Raw genomic sequence first — 14,489 nt, 5'->3', positions numbered from 1 at the left:
ATCATTAGGCAACATAGCGAAATAATCGGTAACATCGGACCCGCACGCACAGTTAAGGCAGGTCAGACCGCACTCAGGAATTGCTAACTTCAGCGCACGCTATGAGGCCTCAGGCTGCGTATGGTATCACAGTGGATCATTTATGCATGCCCATGCAACGCCATTGAAACGCACTGGCACGCCTGCGTTCGCCCGACCACCTCCCGGTCACCACCCACAAACGGCACTCCCTGTCAATCACTCTGCCAGGGGTCTGCGTAGCCTCTGTGATCGCAGTCCCGACCGCAGCAGCTAGTTCTCGCATGCGCAGCACGCCACAATCTTCCGAATGCGTGCGTGCGTATTGGCACCTGCGATCCTTGCTGAATCAGGCCCTGTGTGCGCTATATGAATAACTGCTAATAAATAATTAACGACACAGAAGATACAAACGTAAGCACATACTATGGGCCTTATGTAACAGCCGACGGGATACAGTCCAGGAGAGATTCCAAAAATTAAGATTACTTTTAAAGAGATAATAATTTAAATAGTGAAACCAGGAATCGCGTCTGTACATGCATCTCGTCGGCTATCACATAAGGCCCCACGTCTTTATTATCCTCTTATTTTTAGAACTGAAGCCAAAAAAGGATACAGAGGGCCTGATTTAGAGGTGGACACTACACCGATGTTTGTGCAGCTGGACGATGTTTTTCATACTGTGCATGTGTTGTGATGGTTTACCTAGGCCCAATGTATCATATAACCATTGTTTCTTAGCATCAGAATATGTTTTATTTTAGCCTAATCACTCTCTCTCACTCTCTGAAAGCACTCATACACCCGCCCCTTCACTGACCTCTGTGCCGTTACTCATGAGGCTTGTGTTCTCTATGCTGTTGTCATTAGCAAGATCGCAAACGCAAAACTTGTTTTTCACCACTAGATGGGGCCCGTTCAATGGTTCGGGGTCTCTCTCGGGATTTATGCCGCTGCCAAACACAAAACTTGCCAATGCGTGGTAGTGAGCCAGCAGTACCACGGCGTGCACCAGCTCAGCCAGCGACCAGTTGTTCTCTCCCGTCTTCACCAGTTTCTGGGATATAAAATAGAATTACGGGAATATGGTATCAGAAAAATTACTTTGAGAAAACCCATGCAGTAGCCTAAGCATATTTAAGGGTCACAGCAGCCACAAACATACACTGCATTTAATAATTACCATTACAATGTCTAGCTTTCCTGCCACCACACGTTTTGGGCAATTATAGACGATATTCAAATTCAGTAATAGTTTAACACTCTGCTCTTCTCTGTGTGCGTCTTAGAACACGCCGCTCTTCTCTGTGTGCGTCTTAGAACACGCCGCTCTTCTCTGTGTGCGTCTTAGAACACGCCGCTCTTCTCTGTGTGCGTCTTAGAACACGCCGCTCTTCTCTGTGTGCGTCTTAGAACACGCCGCTCTTCTCTGTGTGCGTCTTAGAACACGCCGCTCTTCTCTGTGTGCGTCTTAGAACACGCCGCTCTTCTCTGTGTGCGTCTTAGAACACGCCGCTCTTCTCTGTGTGCGTCTTAGAACACGCCGCTCTTCTCTGTGTGCGTCTTAGAACACGCCGCTCTTCTCTGTGTGCGTCTTAGAACACGCCGCTCTTCTCTGTGTGCGTCTTAGAACTCTCCAATGCTCTCTATGTGCGTCTTAGAACACTCTGCTCTTCTCTATGTGCGTCTTTTAGAACACGCTGCTCCTCTGTGTGCGTCTTAGAACACACCGCTCTTCTCTGTGTGCGTCTTAGAACACACCGCTCTTCTCTATGTGCATCTTAGAACTCTCTAATGCTCTCTATGTGCGTCTTAGAACACTCTGCTCTTCTCTATGTGCGTCTTTTAGAACACGCTGCTCTTCTCTATGTGCGTCTTAGAACACGTTGCTGTTCTCTTTGTGCGTCTTCTAGGTCAGGCTCCTGTGGGACCCAGAGCTCATTAGAACCTATAAAACAGTTTTCACTCCCTCTTAATCATGTTTGCTAAGCGCAGATGAAAGCTTGCTCTCCCCAGGTGTGCCGGCTTACCTGTATGTGCTCTTTCGTTATTAACCAGGGCCTGTGTGCAAGTAGCTTGTTGATTTCATTTAGATTTTTTAGCCTCTGGGGCACGTACTCTAACCCGTTCAGCCATTCCGAGGATCCTCCGGTGCTCAGAAACTCATCCACGTGCATGTTTATCAAGTACACACACTGGTGCCGTGCCGCAGCCTGAAAGGGCAAAACAAGGCTAGAATAACCATTACAAAAGCAAACCTACTAAAGCACCTATGGGGGGTATTAAATGCTGTGCGATGTGGATGGAGTGCCCTTTTAACACATGGGCGGAGGCACTCCAAGACTAATCTCTTCTCTCATCTTTCCACACACGCCACAGAGGTGCGCAGGGCAGTGGCTGAAGATTGCGCACCGTATTAGATGGTAATGTGCGCAGCTGGCCATTAAGGCGATGTCCAGCTCCGAACTTATTTCCCCTCCTATAATTGACGACCTTCATAAGAACACACTAGTACAGATAAGGGACATATTTTTATTTTTGATAATTAAGTGGTACACAGGAAATAGATGGCGTTGCCCAGAGTAACAGGACTCTTGCTTTCCTATTCTTAACTGCATTAGAAAAATGACATTATCTTATTATTAGTGTACACAGGCAGCAGGAAGACTAGGAAGGAGCTGTGCATGCGACACATATGGCAGAGAATTGATGTTGTGGTGACTTATTTGGCCACTTTCATATCAACCTAAATCTGGATTCATATACTTTTGAGGGAGATTTATCCAACTGTCTAAAGTATACAAGTGGAGGTGTTGCCCCAGAGCAGCCAATCACATTCTAGCTATCATTTTATAGAATGTACTAGATAAGTGATAGCTAGAATCTGATTGGATGCTTTGATCAACCCTTGAAAAAGATAAAATGTGAGAGTGCCTCAGAGAGAGTGCATAAAATACAGCACAACCGGCAAGTTATGTTTAATACACAGACCATCTGGTCCCTCGCTGAACGTTTTCTCTTTAACGATTGGGAGCGGACTACTGAGTGCGCCTGCTGAGCGGAATCGTCCTATCCACAGACCATGGTCAAACAGTCAGCCGCCTCACGAGCACTGAGAACGTTAGCGTGATCCTGCCTTCAGTCTCTATTACCCGGAGGCTTGGGGCCATCAATACGGTGTTGATAAATCCAAATGGGATAATTTGCATATTAGTGGTGGCACTGGTGGCTTCACAGTATAAAAGGACACAAATTGCCTTCACTTGTGGAAAAAAACAAAAGTCCATGAACATGAATTTATCCATTAAAACTCCATCATTTACTTTTCATTATTCCAGCGTCAAAACAGTTGGTCTCAGTCATGTCATGCCCTGAATTAAACAAATGGAGCCAGTAGTTATTAATAAAACCTGTATTGACTATTGCACACGCTTTTAACGCAAGACAGACTCCATTTTGAAATGTCCTACAAATAAATCCACAGAGACATACCAGGAAAGCATTTTTTTAACCAATGAAAAAAAACTGAGAGGCTGACGCCATCAGATATAAGGGGTCTATTTACTGAGCGGTGTTAGGAGACAGAGTGAAAAGTGATAAGGTGTCAGCCAATCAGCTCCCAACTGTCATTTTTCAAACACAGCCTGTGAGATGGCAGTTGGGAGCTGATTGGCTGGCACCTTATCACTTTTCACTCTGTCTCCTAACACTGCTTAGTAACTAGACCCCTAAGTCCCAAAATAACTTTCTTTGGAAGGTAAAATAGAGCATAACTAACAAAATGGATACTTGCCATGATCGCTATGTAGTGTCTGTAATGGTAAGACAGGGGTCCGTCCATACGAAGCATATAAAACTGCGTGCGGAGGAAGGACTCTAGGTATTGCGGGTGGAGGCTCATGACTCGCGTGATGTTGTCCAGGCGGCCGGACGTGCTGTATTCTTCCACCAGTCGATTAATGAGTGTAACCACATCGTTGGTTTGGCCAAACTAATTGAGAGAGAACAATACTCAGGAGACTGAAAAGCAGACATTCCCTTAGATAAACAGCTCCCCTAACATCAAGATTTACACTCAAGCGAAAACCAGATCCACATTCAACAGATTCCAGAAATATCTGCCGGTTACTGGCAGCACCCACCCAAATAATGTACAGAGAGAGGAACAAAGGCTACTTATTATAGCTTTAACATAAACTTCATTTCAGTGGCTTTTAATCACTGATGTTCTATGCAGAAAAGTTATCACACGCAGCAATGGGACGATTTCATTTCAGGCAGGGAGTTTCGCACATAGAGGTGCGCAGGAAAATTTGCGATGTTGGGTACCGTAATTTTCAGTCATATGCACAACCGCACATGGCAGAGAACTGAATTCCACCCTTTATATGTGTTTTTATTTTTGGAAAAAAAATAAAAATACAATGCAAAGGTTTAAGCTACTAATGACATTCACAGATGTACATGCCAAAGTTAGCATAACAGAGCTTAATTTCATTCTGTACCGGACAACAGAGTGCAAACTATTGCTATCTGTTATCAACCATTGTCAGTAGTAGCACAGTGGTGTGTTCTGCACCCGGCATAGAACAGCCGTATAAAGACGGTTTTTGCCTGTTCCTGCCTGCAAGTAGCTGCCAATGGAAAAATCACACAATGCAGACACACTCCATGCAAAAGTACCGCAGCGTTAAGGGCAATTGTTATATACGATGCCATCATTTCACAAACCTAAGTTCTACGTTACAGGAAACCTAAGGCAGTGCAGACGGGATCCTGGCACCCACCATAACTCCCTGAAATGCCACTTATCAGTTGCAAATACAGGGAGTAACAAGAAGGAGAACAGTCATTGGGTACGTTCTGTGATACAAAGTTACTGGGAAAATCAGACTCCAAAAAAAAAAAAAAAAAACCTAAAAAGGGAATGTTACTATTGCTACATAATTCTGTGTTCTGCAGGAGGATGTCTAGATGAATAGTGAGTTGAGGGATTGACAGTTGGGCTATGAGAATTTTACTCCTAAGAAACATTAGCTTCTCAGCTAGAGCTGTGGTACGTACACACCGGCACAAATCGTAAACTGCATGGCTATACATTTATGAAATGCGTCTAATGCCCGTATTCAAATTGAGCTGAGCCGCTCTACTTTTTCGCCTCCCGGACTTTTCGCCTACTTTGCCTGTTTTGCAGGCGGAAAAACATCGCGTGCGTGCCCGCGTATCGTCATATTCAATTTGAAAGTTTTGGGGAAATCAGCCTGACACCCCCCGGGGCGTTTTTGTATACGTGGTGCAGAATAGTATTCAGGAGGTTTTTTTGCAGAATATAACTTATCCCAGCAAATTTGGGGTACTTGAAAATGGGGGCCACCATATTTTAAAGTTGCTAAAGTGAAGTTTAAAAAAAAAGGTGAAAAAATCCACCTGTGCAATGATAAAAACACCTGGGGAATACTTGGGGACCCCCAGGAGTCAAGTTCGCTAGTTTTTAACTTTGTCCCCCAACATTTTTTTTTTTACCCCAAAATTCAAAGTGATTTTTTGGGGTGTCCTTTGGGGTGTCCTTTTTTAAAAATGTTTTGACACAGTTTACCTTTGGGGGACTGTCTGAAGGCCGCAGGGGGGTTCCCCGCAACGTTGCACCCCACAACCGCAATTCTGCACTTTTTTCCGCCTGCTATTCATAGGCAAAACTTTCCTCCTAGTACATTGCATTGACTTTCCGCCTAGGCGAAAAAAAGTCTTCCAAATTGAATACGGAGTAAAATCAAAACAGGCGAAAATGACGTCATCGGCGAAAAGTTTCTGCCAAAAACACGCAAAAATGGCTTTTCGGGCCTAAGTTTCCAACTGCGCTGTCTTGTGTCGTTCGCTCTGAATTGGAACAAGCAGCTTTCAAAATAACACAAAGTAGCACAACACAAGTTAAACCCACAAAACAACAACAAAAAAAAAAAAAAACACAGAAATATGTACGGTCTCCTTTGGTACAGTGATTTCTAATTACACATTCCTTGATTAAATAAGCATGTTAAATGCACAATTTTCGGTAGATGGCTTGCCAAATGCAGAAGAATGGCCAGGGCACATGACAGAGAGCAAGAAACACCCAGTGCATAGTATTCTGTTAGAAAACCAGGTGTAAAATGACTACTGAGCTATTTTGTAATAAAGACGGTGGGTGGGGGGCACTTTTCAGGCAGGAGTTCCATTATTATAAGTAACGTGCGTCTTCTTTTTTCAGGTCAGCTGGGAGTATTTTAGTAAGAGTGCAAACACAAAGCTCATTCTCCACCCGACTGGAGCTGCAAGCTCAGCAACTCACTCATTTTACCAGACAAACTCAGTGACCCCGATCACGCAGGAACGCCAGAACATGAAAAAGATGGATCAGAGGAGAGAGAACAGGGGCCCCGCACCAGAACAAAGAGAAGAGACACAGACAACACGCTTGTATTTAAAGCCCGGGATTTTGTTTCCTTTACTGCATCATAAAAATAGATAAACTAGTTACATTAAACATTAGTCAATTGTTACAAGAGAGATAAAGAGATGATAAAAGGCCTCCAGTCACCCAACTTATGCTGACTATAAAGAAAAAAAAAGCACTGACTATAACATAACAAATAAGTAATATACTGTTATATATATTACATGGAAACAAACTTTTTTTTTTTTATGGTAACCTGACCACTGGGTGGCACTGTTCTATTGAGATACATGGATAGAAAATAATTATAGTCAGCATAAGGAGTATCAGCTGAACATATGTATAACAAGATTAAAAACACACCACACAGAGGGGAATTCAATTAGAGGTGAAGTTTTCGCCTGTCCGACTGTTCGCTTCATTCGCCTGTTTCAGAGGCGAATTTATTCCGTGCTCGTCCCCGCTTTTCGCCTAATTCAATTGCAAAACAGGCGAAAACGGAAATAGGCGAATGCGGAACAGGCGAAAAGTACTGAAAGAATTGGGGAAATCAGTCCGTACCCCAGAAAAAGATGCAATAACATAGGGAATCAATATAGATGTGTACTAATAGCCCTAATAAGACTATTTTGGATACTTAAGTTGTGTAAATTGCTTCCTATTAGCGTCTTTGTAAAAGTGGTGAAGAATGGCATAAAGCTGTATTTTTTGGTGAAAATAAGTATTCCTGTCACATTTGGGGTACCTGAAAATGGGTGCTAGCATGTTTTTATGTCTCTAAAGTGAACTTTTTAAAAACATGAAAAATCCACCTGCTGCATGCACCTGCAATCCCAAAAACACCTGACCCATACTTGGGGACCCCCAAGAAGTCTATTTCACTACTTTTTATGCTCATCTCCCCACTTATTAAATTTTCACCCCAAAAATGACATGTCTTTTTTGGGGTGTTCTTATATTTTTGGTTTTTTTTTGCAGATTTGTCCTTTGGGGGGCTGTCTCAAGGGTTCTGAGTCGTTTCCCCACGTTTGCACCCCAAAATAAAGATTTAGCATTTCTTTTCACCCGCTATTGATTGGAGAATCTTTTTTGGAGAATTGTTTCCGCTTAGGCGAAATTGTCCTGGAATTGAATTTGGCAAAAAAAATTTTAGGCAAAATATTTGCAGAAAAACAGGCGAATATGGCTTTTCGCCTTTAATTGAATATGGTTCATAGAGGCAGATGTATGAAGCTCTGGAAAGTGATAAAGTGGAGAGTGATAAACGACCAACCAATCAGCTCCCAACTGTCATGTTAGAGGCTGTGTGAAAAATTACAGTTGGGAGCTGATTGGTTGGTAGTTTATCACTCTCCACTTTATCACTTCCCAGAGCTTCATACATCTGCCCTTATTGGGCCTATGTATTAAAAAACGCAGAACTGTCACGATTACTAAGATTCAATGCCGCGTGTGATATTTCTAATGAAAATATCCCCGCTATGTACCAAGGGGAACTCACGGGGACAGTGGTTGTGGTAACCGCTGTCCCTGCGAGTTATATCCCTGGCATATTGTAGAAGTCTTTTCACGTTTGTGAAAGACTTCTCCTGGGGAAGCAGACGCTGCGCATGCGCACAGTGCCAGCTTCTGACGCACACAGGAGGCTGCGGGAGAGATCGGAAGATCTCTCCCCTGCTCCATAGGCTCAAAGAAGTTTACACCATCTGATGGAGTTTGGTACGGAGATCGTAACCCCCCCCCCTTGAAAATAACTGGGACTGCGATCTGCCAGAGATCTAATTAGCACCCTGCCCGAGATTTCTGTGAAACAATTCACGAAAATATGCAGAAACTGCAGTTACTACATGATTTTCTAAAAAAATAAGCTTGATATATAGGCCCCTAAAGCCGGGTACACACGGAACGATGTGCTGCATCAATGATATCGCTGAACGATTTCCCTTGAGCTTTCTGTAGTGCAGGACAAACGATATTAGGTGTACACACTTATCTATGATAGATATCTTTCAGTGAAGTCTTCCCGCCACATCGCTGACCAGGCAATTCTTGAAGCTATCATCCAAATTGGTCTGCATCTACGGATGACCAAAGATATTGTTCTTATCCAGCGAGGGCGTGCATCGTTGCTCGTTCTTTGCATACACATGGAATGATATATCGCTGAACGATGTAGTCATCATTCGAAGATATCGGGCCAAATGTAATAGGGCGAGAGTTTAGAAAATGTGAGTTCTCACAGTTTTTAAATTCGGACAATGTAAGAGACCGAGAACAAAGCAACAGAGCAAACTTGCATGTTTTTCAGACTCAAAAAAACTTTCACAATTTAAAATTATCATTTAGATTTTTTCCCAATTTGAAGAAAAAACTCGACCAATGTGAGAGGTTACTGCTAATCTCTCACTTTTTCTAAACTCTCACCCTATTACATTTGTCCCCTCGTCTCGTCTGTATGCCCCTTTAGAAACAGGGACAGTCCTATCTATAGAGGCTATATGCTTAACATTCCAAGACTTCTGGGGAGGAATAGAAATGTTAATAAACAATTCTAGAAGATATTGGGATCAATCCAATTAGCCGGGATAATCTCGCAGGTGCGAGTCATCGCGGCAACATCCGCACTTTACAGCAGCCTGAACCCGTACAAAGTGCTCAAAATTGTCAGAATTCGGGCTCAGAGCGGGCCATGAGGGGTGCGAGTTCAGGTGTCATTGCCAGCATTTTAATGCCATGGCAGCGGCAACTTGCACCCTTCGCGGACAATTGGATCGACCCCATTGTCTGAATTAGGTCCGTTTGTTGCTGATCTGAGCTTGTGAGGCATTTGACACCACTTTTCGACAGGTGTCTCACACTACTGCTCTGTGCTATTTGGGGTACCCTGCTCCTTCCACTGTATAGCTCCCAGTATGTGGCTTCCTGCGGTCTCCATTCCCCTTCTCAATCATGTCACTGCCCCTGCCCTCATAAACACACCACTCATCTCCTTATAAACTCTGTGCTGCTGGGACTCTGCTCCTTCCACTGTACAGCTCTCAGTCTGCGTCTTCCTACTGCCGCCATTCTCTTCCGCACTTCATGTCACTGCCCCTGTCATATGCAGCTCTGCCCTCAGTGACATGTCAAACATATCCTGATATACTCTGCGCTGCTGTGTGACCCTGCTCATTCCAGTATATAACGCTCACTGTGTGGCTTTACACTGGCCTCCTTTCTTCCAGTACGGACATGTGTATCATGTCACATGCAGACCTGCTCACAGTCAGTAAGGGGGTAGGTCACTGCCTCCCGAAAGATCAGATCACTGATTTCTTGAAATACTCTGTGCTGCTGGAACATTTCTTACAATCAGGTCAGCTGCAAGTTATAAATAACAGCAACCCGCAAAGCTCTCCTCTGGTACAAAAATTCCACACTGTCTTTGGTGCAGATACTTACTACCCTTACCAAAGCCTCATACTAAAATACATGAATGACTGTTAAACAGATAACCGCCTAAAAAGAAAAATCAAGAAGTAGGCAGCCTGAGACTGGCCTAAATCCTCACTAATTGTAAAACATCCCACTCCAGCGGCATCCACCTCATAGGTCATGAGTCACAAGTCTGCAAATATGTTTGGCCTCTCAGCAATCACGTTATCCTGATAGCGCATTTTTCTGGGACATTCTAATTGCATTACACCTTGAAGGAATTAGTGGAGTACATTTCATGCATATTTCTGTGGTAATGAAACATGGAAAAGTGTGTTTTTTTTCCCCCTCTGAATATTATATAATATTCAGTTATGTAAGCCAGCCTGCTCACTTTACATAAACCACAGCAGCCATTTCTGGTGCCACAGAAACAAACCGTAAACATGTGAAGGGAATTAAGCCAATATATACAAAATATATCAGGGTTGGGCTAATTGCGCCAAATGTTATCAGTCAGAAAAGTTATAAGGAAGAACCTGCAGTGTGCAGAGAATACCAACAGCAAAGATTAGGGCTATAATGAAAAATACTAGCACGGTATTCTCATCCAGCCAGTTACTCTTCAGGCAAGGACAATTTGAATGCCTAGGAGAGCTCTCTTGGATCCACCCATTGCGCCATAGAACCCAGGGGCTCACTAACACAATTTGTGAAGCATTGCGTGATCATAGACCCCGCTCCCTGCTGAACGATGCAGTAAATTTGTAGACCCCCCCCCCCCCTGCCCGTTGCCATACAAGTAAAAATAATACAAAAAAAAGCCATTTTCACGGCGATTGCTCCCAAAAACCTCCCACGAATGAAGGCAAATGTCCTGTTCGCAAGACAGTACGCTTATATTGGGACTGTCCTGCCAAAATAAGGACGATCGGGAGGTACGCAACTCTCACTAATGTTTATAGATGCCCACGACAGAAACTGCTCATCTGTGAGCGCACATTTAGAAACACCAAATTTTAAAATGGATTCTGAAAAAAAAAAAAAAAAAAAAAAAAGATATCGGCTACAAGGTTCTAGACGTGTGATGAAGGGACAGCGATTATAGAACAACAAATGTCTGACTACAATGTATGGCGCACATCTCCTGTCACATGTATATTACATGATGATTTTTCATACTGAATTAATTATTATTTCAGTTTTATGGGTATATTTTCTACAGTGTGTGTTTTTTTCAGAAGTGCAGATGTTGCCCATAGTAACCAATCAGATTCTACTTAACATTTATCTAGCACCTTCTAGAAGATATCAGCTAGAATCTGATTGGCTGCTATGGATTACATCTCCACTTCTAAAAACCTACACTTTAGTAAATATACCCTTTAAGAGTCCACTTAAGTGAAATATAGCTGAAAAGCAATGTCTATGTAAATAATAGGTTGACTTATTCCTTAATCAGGTCAGTTTTAATTTTATGTTGATATAAATATATATTTACCTCTTTTTCAGGTATAAAGGCACTTGGTCCTCTTGATGGTTGAGAGATTATAATTTTCTTATCCTAAAATAAAGGATAAAAGGGCTTATAATATAATGTATAAAGTAAAATATCGACTTTGACTTCTAAAAATTGAGTAAAGCTGTTGATTGGGATGTGTGTGAATTGTATTGGGATGTGCATTGCATGTATAAACCGATGTATTCATATATTCTTCACACAGGGTGATATTGCATCTAAAAACAAGAGGAAACGAGTACAAAATACAGTAACCAGAGTTAGTAAGTAAAACCACTGCACTGACACTGTATGAGGCAGCCATTACTACCTCGTTTTACCTCTTCAAAGCAGGAAGCTTTAAAAAGCACAATACAATTGTTAATTCTATCTAGGCATAACACACAAATGATGACATTGTATAAATTATCTGCAGAGTCGTGAGTTCTGAAGCCAGCACTTCATTAGGATTATGGGTGTTTTATAAGGAATACCAAATTCCCTACTGTAGATGTCACGGATATTAGAAATCACTTCAGACTCCCATTAACTGCACAAGCGTCACAATTTATATGACCACAGAACTGTCAGATAAAGCTGTCCAAAGCAGCGTTCATAATTACTTTGCAAAAGAAATACAGCTTAATAACGGTTTGACCTTTGGAAGACATGTCTGCACATTGTACAATTACCGTCTACTTGGCATTCTACAGTTATCTGCCATACACGTATGTACCGATTCCCCATTCCGCCAACGTCGATCCGATGATCAAAAACGCACATTGACGAACATGGGTGATCAGCGTTCAGTTGGGGAATCTGGGAATTTCAACATATTAGAAATCCATGACCCACGGATTACGACCATCCTCGGGTCGGAATCAGGGAATTGAGAATGTCCGCCTTGTTGGATTTCTCCAATCCGCAGACTTCAGCGTAACGGGGAATTGCTCCGATACAGACTAGATGAAGGGGCCCCATAAGACTGCTAAAATAGGTTGGCTGTGTTGACCACTGTCAATGACAGAATCTACATACCCTAAAGGCAGCCATTCTGGTGGCTAAACCAATATTCAGCCCATCAACTAACAAACGTACTGACATTACTGTGCCTCGGAGACGTCATAAGCTCCATACTGCATGGATGACCTGAATATTGAATAAACTCACAAAATGGCTGCCTCTCAGCAGATGTTGGCTCCACTTTAAAAAGGGGAGTGTTCACAATTACTTATTTTTATATAAACTCTTGCTCTCTGTTCGTATGATAGGGCCTTTGGTTACACCAGACCCATTAAATGCAAATAAAGGAATTATTTTTTGATAAGCTGGCAACAGTTATAAGGGTGATATCTCACATTACAGATGGAGTAGACTTTGGATCACATTCTGTAGTTCGAAAACAGATACACCCCCTATCATTGTTACAGAAAGGTGCCAAAGTCCTATCAGTGCTAACTGAGGAGCCGGCTGAGCCATATGCCTCAATAAAGACTGTTCCATTTACACCTGAGCCACGCCTCCATGTCAGCACACAAGATGGACTCTGCCCACCAGTAATCATAAAGCAGCAATACAGCACAAGAGTTCAAGCACGGGGTTGAAGATTTATCAAACCTGCTATAGAGGAGAAATGGAGGTGTTGTCCATAGCAGTAAATCAGCTTCGACCTATCATTTTATGGAATGTACTAGATCAGGGATGGGGAGCATCCTGCCCGGGGGCCTTATAAAGGGGGGCATCCACTACACGATATTAGAAGGAGATTGAACGATAACGACGTTGTTATCGTTCAATAGTTTAAAGATAGTTTATAAATCGTGCAGTGTTTGGTCGTTAACAATGCATGCTTCCGCTGGTCGTTTGATCGTCTCGTCAGTCGACCGAACATGCAGGTCAAATTCACTTGATCTATTAAAAGATCGTTTGCAAATCATTCAGACTGAAAGATATCATTTCAAGGGAAAAAAAATCAAGGGAAAATCATTTAGAGATTGGACAGGGAGTAGATCGTCTAGTGGATGTACCCCTTAACCCACGGTATCATTTGGTCTGGCCCTCAGAGCTTTTTTCTGCTGGCCTCATTTGGCTAGTAGGGTGCCTAGAACGGCACTCTGCAGCCAGAATCTATGCAGCAGTGCCGCCTGGAGAATCCTTAGGATGCTTCAGACGGTCACACCACTGCCCTTACAGCTCTCCATTGCATTGCTGCAATCACCGGCGATTGTGGCCCGCCCCCATGTGACATCACGTGCGCGGAGGTGGGGGGTGGGGGCATGGCCAAAACCAGGCCCTCAAATAGTGTTCTATATATCAAAATGGCCCTTAGCTGAACAAAAAAGTTTCTCCACCACTGTACTAGATAAATGATAGCTACAATCTGATTGGTTGCTATGTGTACCACCTTCACTTGTCCTCTTTAGTAGATTTCATAAATGTCCCCCTAATAATCACATATTGTTACAAGATCTGTTCTTATCTTTTGACCGTGGAGTCAATTTGAGGCTCTACGGCAGTTGCGGTTCTACAAGTCCAGCAAGCCCTGCCCATATCATATTGTAGATTCTTGTTTTTGCTGGAGATCCACAGATAAACCTGCTTCAGTTCCTTCGATTAATTAGCATATTTTTATTTTTAATTGCCAAGACACAAAGTTTTCCGCTTCAGTGTTATTAGACCTTTTTGTCAGATGTTACTAAGGTATACTGAAGTACAATTAAGGGGATTTCATAAGTGTCAAAGGCTTTTATTGACAATTGCATTAATTTTATGCAGAGTCAATATTTGCAGTGTTGACCCTTCTTTTTCAAAGACCTCTGAAATTTCCCTGGCATGCTGTCAATCAACTACTGGGCCACATACTGACTGATGGCCGCCCATTCTTGCCTAATCAATACTTCTAGTTTGTCAGAATTGTGGGTTTTTGTTTGTCCACCCGCCTCTTGAGGATTGACCACAAGTTCTCAATGGGATTAAGGTCTGGGGAGTTTCCTGGCCATGGACCCAAAATTTCGATGTTTTGTTCCCCGAGCCACTTCGTTATCACTTTTGCCTTATGGCAAGGTGCTCCATCATGCTGGAAAAGGCATTGTTCATCACCAAACTGTTCTTGGATGGTTGGGA

At 42.9% G+C, this 14,489-nt stretch overlaps 1 protein-coding gene across 6 annotated transcripts in view; it reads right to left on the bottom strand.

Moving 5' to 3' along the window:
• The window catches only part of SESN3 (sestrin 3), a 34,607-nt gene extending 23,179 nt beyond the window's left edge, over positions 1-11,428 (bottom strand). For 5 of the 6 annotated variants that reach the window (XR_015875821.1, XR_015875820.1, XR_015875819.1 and 2 more), the window contains exons 1-4: positions 8,444-8,513; positions 3,815-4,012; positions 2,052-2,234; positions 842-1,078 (exon numbers count right to left, since the gene is read on the bottom strand). Coding sequence is in view for 2 of the 6 variants with exons in the window: in XM_088463992.1 (XP_088320118.1) it covers positions 842-1,078; positions 2,052-2,234; positions 3,815-3,922 (528 nt within the window). In the remaining 4 variants the exon portion in view is untranslated. Of the gene's footprint in view, positions 1-841; positions 1,079-2,051; positions 2,235-3,814; positions 4,013-8,443; positions 8,514-11,369 lie in introns of those variants that run through there. The other variant, XM_088463993.1, reaches the window with a different exon arrangement.
• Positions 11,429-14,489: the final 3,061 nt, after the last annotated feature.

Source organism: Taudactylus pleione, unplaced genomic scaffold, assembly GCF_031769625.1.
Source record: "Taudactylus pleione unplaced genomic scaffold, aTauple2 ptg001547l, whole genome shotgun sequence".
Classification (NCBI taxonomy): domain Eukaryota; kingdom Metazoa; phylum Chordata; class Amphibia; order Anura; family Myobatrachidae; genus Taudactylus; species Taudactylus pleione.
The sequence above is the reverse complement of the archived record's forward strand: the minus strand, read 5'-3'. Positions and strand labels throughout refer to the sequence as shown.